At 37.1% G+C, this 10,683-nt stretch overlaps 1 gene segment (V, D, J or C); it reads right to left on the bottom strand.

The window, feature by feature from the left end:
• Window positions 1–8,902: 8,902 nt before the first annotated feature.
• LOC117062903 lies at window positions 8,903–9,458 on the bottom strand. The segment is given in 2 exon segments: window positions 8,903–9,240; window positions 9,365–9,458. Coding segments are annotated over 2 exon segments (378 nt in total).
• Window positions 9,459–10,683: the final 1,225 nt, after the last annotated feature.

Genomic DNA, 10,683 nt, shown 5'->3' with positions numbered 1-10,683 from the left:
GCCGTTTTACCCAGGCTGGTCTCAAACTCCTGAGTTCAACTAATCCACGCACCTCGGCTTCCCGAAGTGGTGGGATTACAGGTGTGAGTCATTGCACTGGCACTAACACATATCTTTTTAAAAGATAGAAAAAGACAAACACAAAAGAAAAAATAACAAAACAGACAAAAAACGTGAAGCAAAGGAAGGAAGGAAGGAAAGGAATAATAAAACAAAATCTCATGAATATTCCAGAGGAATATTTCTACAAAGTGTTTTGTGTAATCAGCACAATTAAAGGAATAATATCACAGCACTCAGTAAAAATGGAACAGGAGTCTGTAACAAGTGAAAATAATATACATTTATCAACTCTTTCAGCATATGATAAAAATAGAACCTTAAATGCACAATCAAAAGAAAAAAAAAGAAAATAACAACGAATATGCAAGGAAACAACACCTAGACTTGGCATAGTGGAAGATCAATAAATGATGTAGAAGACAAAGTGGAGTACTATTCACTCTTCATTCACTAGAGATATAATTAAATAATAGAGAGGGTGAAACAGGTAGATAAAAACAGAAGACAGAGGCAAGCCCAATAATTAAACATTTTCTTAAGAAATAAGAACATTATCATAAAAATAATGAGAAACATAATTTAAAATAATACCCCTGAGTTTACTAAATACTAGTGAGTGTGACTTTGCTTGTTGTTGTTGTTGTTTCGCTGTTTGTTTGTTTTTCAGACAGAGTCTGGCTCTGTCTCCCAGGCTGGAGTGCAACAGCACGATCTCCGCTCACTGCAACCTCCACCTCCCAGGTTTTCAAGCGATTCTCCTGCCTCAGCCTACAGAGTAGCTGGGACTATAGGCACGTGCCACCACGCCTGGCTAATTCTTTGTAATTTTAGTAGAGACGGGGTTTCACCATATTAGCCAGGATGGTCTCCATCTCCTGACCTTGCGATCCGCCCACCTCGACCTCCCAAAGTGCTGGGATTACAGGCATGAGCCACCCCGCCTAGCCCTGAGTGTAAATTTTATAGTTCCATGAAATTCTGTACAAAAGTTAGGAAGATAGAATTCACAAAGAATTTGTTATATTTTACGAATGTGTGATCAAATAAAAATCCAAAAGAACTAAGGATTTTTTTTCCGAGAAATAAAAATCAAGCTTGCTTTAAAGTCCTAGTCTATAAAATGAACTCCCAGAAAACAATGTCATGGTATATACAAAACCAGAATGTTTTGAGAGAAAACCTTGTGGTTTTGTATAGAATGCACAAGCATTCTATATTGTAAAAAGATAATATTCAAACGTGAAGAAAATCTGTTATGAGACTGCATAGCGTTTATATTGTTCAAATGAATATACATTTTATGGTCTCATGCAATTCTATACAAAAAATTATGAAAAGAGAGAATACACAAATAGCTTGTTATATTTTAAGAGCTTATAATCAGATCAAAATCCAAAACAAATATATTTATGAATATTTAAAAAGATAAACTTTAGAAAGATTTATTTCCATTGCTCAATAATTTAAATATAGTGGAGTGCTCAAGAAGAGGAAGCTGTTCTTTGTGAATTTAAAATATTTATGGTGAACATAGATCATAGAAATCTACATTTTATCAATATAAGTTGATAATTCATCTATAAATGCAGTTATTGCCTAGAAATAGTTCATCAATTTTAATTTATGTAATTCAATACAACTTAATTTTAATAAAATAATCTATGTATAAAACTTCATTATTAATGAAAAAATAATAACTTGGGGTTGGGAGCTACAATGAAAGGTGGCACATTTTGCCACCAAACTAATGTAATGTATGCTGAGAAAGAGGGCCATTTTCTTTCTGACTTTAGAAATAGAGAATTATAGATTTGGATACAATAAAAACAAATCTATATATAATTTTCTTCAATGTTATTCTCAAAGCAAAATGCAAAACAAAGGATACAAAGTGTACATAGAAAAATACAGAAAATAGGCCAGGTGTGGTGGGTCACGCCTGTAATCTCAGCACTTTGGGAGGTTGAGGCAGGGAGATCACTTGAATTCAGGAGTTCGAGACTAGCCTGTCGAACATGATGAAAGCCTGTCTCCACTAAAAATACAAAAAATTAGCTGGGCATGGTTGTGCGTGCCTATAATCTCAGCTACTTGGGAGGTTGAGGCAGGAGAATCGTTTGAACTCAGGAGAGGGAGGTTGCAGTGAGCTGAGACTGAGTCACTGAACTCCAACCTGGGCAAAAGAGTGAGACTCTGTCTCAAAATAAATAAATTTATTTATTTATTTATTTATTTATTTATTTATTTATGGTTATATGTTAAGAACTTATAATCAAATGAGTATATACATATATATAATATTCTAAATATGAGGTAATGTTATCCACAGTTTAAAATATAAAGTCCTCCCCAGTTTGTGTCTTGTGCCAGTTCTTCCTAGCTGACTCAGCTTCTCCAGCGACTCTCAGCCCACTGCCTCCTCTCAACAACTTTGGAAGTGATTTCTCATCCACAATGTAGAGATTACATTGACAAAGTTTTTGGAAAAGTGGGACAAATTAACAGCATATTCAGTGGTCATCTCTGAGTTGTCTTGGATTTATTTTCTTGCATCCAGATATATTCTAGCTCCTCCAAACACTCACTCACTAACAAAACCTTTCTTCTTATGCACAGTTTGGTGATTAAATAGAATCTTTGTTCGCTAGTAGGGACTTAATATGAGGCAGCAAGTTTGGAGTAAAGTCTGGCAGTTCCTCAAGTGGTTAAACATAGTGACAATATGAGCCAGGACTTTTACCCCTAGATATATACCCAGGAAAAATGAAAACCTATGTCCACACAAAAGCTTGCACATGAATTTTTATAGAATCATAATTGAAATAGCCAAATTGTGGAAACTACTCTAATGTCCATCAGTTGAGGAACAGACAAACAAAATGTGGTATATTCATGCAATGGAATACTACTTGGCCATACAAAGAACTGAAGTACAGACACGCGCTACAACATGGAGGATACTTGCAAACATTATGCTAAGTGAAATAAGCCAGTCACAACAGACCACATACAGTATGATTCTATTTCTAGTAAATATCCTTAATAATCATATCTATAGAGAAAAAGTAGATGACTGATTGCCTGAGACAGGGGATATGAGATGCTGGCGGATAAGGTCAGTAACACTGATGGGCACAAGATTTATTTTGAGTGTCATGAAAATGTTGTAGAATTGATTGTGGTGATGACTGTACACCTCTGTGAATGCATTAAAAACCATTGAATTGTACAATATAAGTTGTTGAGTTATATGCTGTTTGATTTATATAATGATAAAGTTGTTAACAAAAGGTCTAGGGTTTCAAGAGCAAAGAGATCTTGGGCAAAAAATAACCAAAATATATGAGTAAGAAACCAAAAGAGGTGTTTGTAGGCTGGTGCCTGGGGCTCTTTGTTCTGATATGTACTCTGGATATTTACAAATGGTCCATCTTTAGAATTATCTAGATTTAGAGGTATTGAGAAGTGGTGCATGCTGTTCTCAAGCGTCAACATCACAGCAGGTCACATCCTGACCTGCAATGTCATGTGAGGAGGACTGACACAAGTGGTACTGTGCAGTGTCCTCAGCCTTCATGTCCTAACTGTGAGCAAGGCATCTGTCTCAGACCAACTCCACTGAGTCAGCGTGAAGTCAGACAGGTGGGTACACAATAAGAATCACAGGATACTAAACTGAGTTCTGCCAATACCAGGCTGAGTCACTGCTCAGCCCTAACTGATCCAGCTGTTTTTGGAGACCAGAGGCTGAGTCAGCACAGTGATTACTCTGGCATCTAATTCAGAAATAGAATACAAACACCTCAAATATTTTTCTGAAAATATAAGTGTTATGAAATGATATTTCCCAAGCTATCAAATGTCTTAGAAAATATTTCCTTTATGTCTAATGCTTGTCCTTCCTTCATGATATGCACAATTTCCCCACTCCAACCAGTATGTATTCTATTTAGATCGTAAGTTACTTTCAGTGGTTATGTTTATGTTCGCCATTCAATATCAGCAGCATAGTACTCTACAATCTCAACTTGCTAGAACAGCATTGTATAAAATGTTTAAGCAAAGCGATAATTCACAAATAAACATGAATTTCAGATTTATAAAAAGAAATGAAAACACAAATGCCCTAGTAGAGCAGGATGAAATATGCTTTTCTACACACAGAGTAAAGGGTAAAAATTATAAAGAAAAATATAATTGCACATATAAGCAGTTTTAAAAATCAACTGCCATCTGCTGTGCAGACTTCAGTCCCATCAACTCTCTCACTGAAATATTTCTCAGGTTTATCTCTCTATCCCCTCCAGCATCTTGATAACCACAAGGAGCCTTAAGAATGATGTTGCTCGTGTTCTAATCTCTCATTGTCTAGTTTGATTAGTTATGTTGACAACTGCACAATAAGAGTGATAAGATCAAAAGACTATTGAGGACATTTCAAATAGAAAAACTAAAAGTCAATATCTCTCATAAGCATAGACATAAACATTCAAAAAAAAGGGAAGATTTACCTCCATCTCTCTCAGATGATCTGCCATGTCCAGCTTGAATGTATTTCAGAAGTGCAAGATTATTATAACATTACTTAGTCAATCCATATAATGCATCATATTGACAGAATGAAGAACAGTAACTTTTATTATCTCAACAGTAGCTGAAAATCACTTGAAACAAGTCAACAGTTAATCATGATAAAACTCTTAGGAAGCCAGGAATAATGGAAAAGCACCTTATTTTGATAAAGCATCTACAAATAATTCATCTACAAATAATTACTGAGGTTTAGAATTATTGAGAAGCAGTACAGGCAATTCTACAGCAAACTTCATGCTTAGTGATAAAATATTAAACATTTTACTTTTCAAATTGTAAAAAATACTGAACCATCCACTATACAAAATTATAATGGAGGTCCTAAGACATACAAAAATTCAAAACAAATAAACAAACAAAATCCATGGAGTTTGGAAATGAAAAAGCAAAACGTTTGTATTTGTTAATAAAATTTGTACATAAGTTCTTAATCTAAAACGTAATCGCTAGAAATAATAACTTATCAAGGTCTCTGCATACAATGTGGATTAAAGGAGATATAAATAAATAGTATTTTTATGTTCATAGAGCAGAAGATTTGATATTGTTAAGATTTCAGTTTTGTCTGATTTAATATGTAGACTCAGTGCAGTCCAATTAAAATCCCCAAAGTTATTTTTGAAATTGAAAATGCGATTCTAGAATTTTTGTGGAAATTCAAAGGACATCGAATAGCCAAGAAAATCTTAAGTCTAAAAATCTGGTATTATGTCTTCCGACTTTATTTTTTTCTCTATAGTAAAGCCACAGTAATTAAGAGAGTGGGTATACTGTAGGTACAGAGATAGACAAAGAGCCAAGAAAAAGATTCTTTTATACACAATCCTGTGATTTTTAAACACAGGCAATAGATCAAGTATAGGTTGTTTCTCAGTTGGTTTTTTTGTTTGTTTGTTTTGTTTTGCTCTATTTTTGCAAGAAATGGTGAGGAGTTGTTGATTGTGAAAATAAAAATAAGACACCAAAATAAAATTCTTGATCCACTTCACCCCAGGCAAAAATATGATTAGAGGTAGACTATAGCCTACATGTGAGAGGTAAAATAATGATGCTTCTAGAAGAAAGCATAGGGGCATATCTTTAAGCCCTTTGGTGGTAAAAATTTATTAAACAGAGGACACATGTAACACACAAAGCAAACACAGGAGAAAAAAATGGCAAGTAAAATGACAAATAAGATTACATTATAATTAAGGACGAATCATATATATGTATATGATTAATATAACATTGCACACACAGACACTCATTCGATTTGAACAGGAACTTTGGCAATCATTAAAAAGTCAGGCAACAACAGGTGCTGGAGAGGATGTGGAGAAATAGGAACACTTTTACACTGTTGGTGGGATTGTAAACTAGTTCAACCATTATGGGAAACAGTATGGCGATTCCTCAAGGATCTAGAACTAGATGTACCATATGACCCAGCCATTCCACTACTGGGTATATACCCAAAGGATTATAAATTATTCTACTGCAAAGACACGTGCACACATATGTTTATTGCGGCACTATTCACAATAGCAAAGACTTGGAATCAACCCAAATGTCCATCTGTGACAGACTGGATTAAGAAAATGTGGCACATATACACCATGGAATACTATGCAGCCATCAAAAAGGATGAGTTTGCATCCTTTGTAGGGACATGGATGCAGCTGGAAACCATCATTCTTAGCAAACTATCACAAGAACAGAAAACCAAACACCGCATGTTCTCACTCATAGGTGGGAACTGAACAATGAGATCACTTGGACTCGGGAAGGGGAACATCACACACTGGGGCCTATCATGGGGAGCGGGGAGGGGGGACGGATTGCATTGGGAGTTATACATGATATAAATGATGAATTGATGGGTGCTGACGAGTTGATGGGTGCAGCACACCAACATGGCACAAGTATACATATGTAACAAACCTGCACGTTATGCACATGTACCCTAGAACTTAAAGTATAATAATAAAAAAAAGATATGTAAACAGCCAATGAAAATAAATATATGAAAAGTGACTCAACATCATTATCTATTAAGGAAGTATAAACTTTAATCATGATACAACTTCAGATTTATCAGTATAGATGTTTTGCCGTCGATATGTATAGTGCAACTTTGACATAATTAACTCCATCTCAGATAAAGACTGCATTATATGTTTCATAGGGCAGCTTGCCAACAAGAATAAAATATTTTGCCCAAAAAATAAAACAATAAAAATAAAGGCTGCATGCAACCAGATAAGGTCACAGACAAGCACACTCTTCCACTATGAGTTCTCACCGAAGGACTCTGACCATGAAAGTGCAGGCTGTCAGTGTCTCAAAAGGGCCATCTTAATTGACAGCCGTCCCACTGTCACTCGTGATAAGAACTCCTCATCTTAGGCAGATGATGTGGCTCTGCCACGTCAGAGACTCTTCCTTGCAAGGACGGAGGGACCTTCAGGTCAGACCAGGATTCTTTTTGTCTTCTTCACTATCCCTGGACTGATTTGATAACTCTTTCTCCTAGTTTTTTCTTTTGGTGTTAAATGTTACATTGTTTGTTGTGTAAAGTTTCACTTACAACGTTTGTGTATTGATTAAGAATACTATTATGTATGGTTTGCAATATTGACCAGCTTGTGCAGTGGTCTTAGCATGTGTGCCCATGACACTGACCATCAAATGACTCCTTGGGAGCTGCATGTAGCTTGCAGCTTCTGTGTTTGAAATAGCATTAGTAAAAGTCTGACATTGTAGAAAGACATAAACATTTATGGGTCTGGTTAGCTCTGATCTTGAAGCGCACATGACAGGGCAGATGTATGCAAACTTGACCACAATGCCTGAGGAAGCTGAAAGGCTGAAGGAAGAGGCCGACACATCCAGTTTCTCAGAAACATGTAATAGAGACTTAAAAACAGAAGCCATGTCTGTGTCTCTGACGGTGGGGAGATAAGATGGTCAATCACTTGCCATGACCCCTCTCAAATAGGGCTTGTATACCATAGGAAACCAGTGGATCAGAAAGGATGTGTACAACAATCAAAGAATGATTACATCAAGGCTGTTTAAGGGCAGGATTTATGCTAAGTACTTGCTCTTAAATAAGAAATAATAGGTAAACTGAAAATCTTAGAGACTGTCCCAGAACTCGTGTTAATCAGAAGTCAGACATGGCAAATTAGCATCCAAGATGGCGTTGCTTTGGCCTCCACACTAGATATAATAAAAAGTTTGACAGTACTAAGTACTGAAAAAGATTGACAGCAATTGAGACTTTTATTACATGTGGTTGGTTTCGTGTAACATGTTCAGCATTTCAGTAAACTACTGTCACTGTTTACTAAGACAAAACCTATGCTAACTCAGCACTTCCGTTCTTAGGAATATTCCCAAGAGACATGAGTGCATAAGTCCACAAAATACAAGCGCAAGAATGTTCTTAATATTTTTATCAATAATATTCTCAAACCAAAAACAAATCATTAGTTGAAAAATGAATATATTTTTGTATAGTCATAGAAAATTATTCCTCAATAAAAAGGCATAAATGACTGTGAAAGAAACAACACAGATGAAGCTAAAAAATATTTTGATCAAAATAAGCAAAGCATCAAAGAGTAAATACTGTATGATTGCAATTATATAAAGCTTAAGTATAGGAAAAATTAATAAATATTGATATAAAATACAGTAGAGGCCTAGTATGATGATAGATGGAACATGGAATTGACAGGGAAGTGACCTGGGGAGACATTTGAGATGCTGAGAAGAGTGTGGATCTTAATCTGGGCAGTGTCAGAAGAAGGTGGGATCAGAACATAAATGTTTACAATATACATATAGGTGCAATGTGTTCATTTGATATGTTGTTGGCTGAACATACTTATATGTGTATGAACTTATGTCTGATCTTTGAAAGGTCTTAGTTTAGACTCTAATCCCTTGTATCAAAAAAAATCCTTTTAAAATATTTAGAGTACCTTCTCCTTTGTTGTATAAGTCTGACTTCCTAGGTGTAATTTCTAGACCTCCTAGGTGTAATTTTATTTAACCTTTATTAATAATAATCAGGAGAGACATTTGCATATCAACTGATGGAGCTGAGGATAAAGAGGGATAGAATGTAGATGTACCTCCCTGACCCCTTCTACCAAAACTTTCTGGTGCTCTTCAAGCCTTGGCTGCATCTGAGAACTGCTGTCAGCAGTCGGCGGCACCAGGGGAAGCATTTGGGGCAGCCCAGCCTCACACATCTACTTCCCTCCATGGTTTATGTTCGGGCTTGTATCACAGTGGGAGGGGCACTGTCACACTTTTGACAGTAATAAGTTGCAACATCTTCAGGCTGCAGGCTGCTGATGGTGAGAGTGAAATCTGTCCCAGATCCACTGCCGCTGAACCGAGATGGGACCTCTGATTGCAAAGTGGATGCAGCATAGATCAGGAGCTTAGGAACTTTCCTTGGTTTCTGCTGATACCAGGCTAAATTACTACCAATGCTCTGACTTGCCCGGCAAGTGATGGTGACTGTGTCTCCTACAGATGCAGACAGGGAGGATGGAGACTGGGTCATCTGGATGGCACATCTGGTATCTGAGATTAGAAACATAAAAACACATATTCACATGATGAATAATGTTATAAGAAGAATTTCCTGAAGTGCCAGGCATTAATGACTACACTGACGGAATAAAATTTTTGTTGTTTCCCTCCTTACCTGGAAGCCAGAGCAACAGGAGTCCCAGGAGCTGAGCTGAAGCCCTCATGTCCATGCTGTGTCCTGACTGAGAGAGACTTCTGCACAGGGTGTCACCAGCCTATTGATAAATGCTCAGGGCTGTAGGCGTTGCTCTGTGGGGCATGCAAATCTGCACAGCTGCAAAGATGACTTACCTCAATAACACTGCACAGGCCCAGTGCCTCCCAGGTGTCCAAAGTCTGCAGAGCCTGTGTTTCTCCCTGTGGGCTACAGGACAGAATCAGCCTACTGTCCTATGTGTGGAGTGTTCTTTTGCTCTCTTCATGTTTCATGACATACTTCTCTTTCTAGCTTTCTATTTATGGTAAGGTCTGCTAGGGAAAAACATCTCTAGAAACTCAAGAAATTTTAGAAGTTTCTTGCATTTGATACTGGTGATTATTATTAAGGTCGGAAAGACTTCCTTTTTGGTCCAATTCCCTGGAACCTCCAGTGCTGTAAATTGTCAGTGCTACCAACAATGGATGCATTAAAGTATAATCACAAATTATAGACAGATAGATAGATAGATAGATAGATAGATAGATAGATAGACAGATTTGCTCATTTAAAAAGAAATAAAAAACTTTAAAAAAAAAACCCTAATACTTGAAAATAGTGCCAAAGCAGGGAAGGGTCCTGCCACTGACCATCTGGCATAGCTCATCTGCCATCTCCAGACATAATTGTCATCCTCCATATCTGCATGTTCTTTCCCACCTCTTCCATCTAGGCCAGGCAACATGAAAAATTTTCTCCTTTTACTTCTGAAAGTTCTCAGCTATATTCTAGCTCTGTATGCCATCCTACAGTCTCATGCTAGATGTTTCTCATGCTCCCTGAATTCTATTTATGCCTTTTATTTCTCTTATCTAAGCCATTCCCCTTCAGAAGATGAAGTATCCTCTAAACCAAGTACTCACCCTCTATCCCTGTGTCTACTCTGTTCCTTATACCTGCATGTTTCCAAATCACCAATCTCTTCCAGCTCCTAAGAAACAGTAGTTCTTAATGACTGGATTTAGGGCACTTGACCCAAGCAGTTCTGAAAGAAAACTATGCAACAAAAAGTCAGGGAACTGTATGGGATACTGAGCCTACACAGTATAGAAAGTGCACACATGTGGTGGGGTGGAAAGGAAAGCCCACCTGGGTGTTGAAGCTATAGATAGCAGACACAAGTATCCCTACCTGGGTGTGCAGGATGCAAGACCCTTCATCCCACTTGTGCAGGATGTCACAACTGAATGAGGATGAGTAGGACAGTCACAGGGGTGGCAACCACAGTTGCTAATGTC

The sequence above is a fragment of the Trachypithecus francoisi genome, unplaced genomic scaffold (genome assembly GCF_009764315.1).
Source record: "Trachypithecus francoisi isolate TF-2019V2 unplaced genomic scaffold, Tfra_2.0 Lachesis_group17, whole genome shotgun sequence".
Lineage (NCBI taxonomy): Eukaryota > Metazoa > Chordata > Mammalia > Primates > Cercopithecidae > Trachypithecus > Trachypithecus francoisi.
Note: the sequence above shows the minus strand (reverse complement) of the source record. Positions and strands in the feature narration are given on the sequence as shown.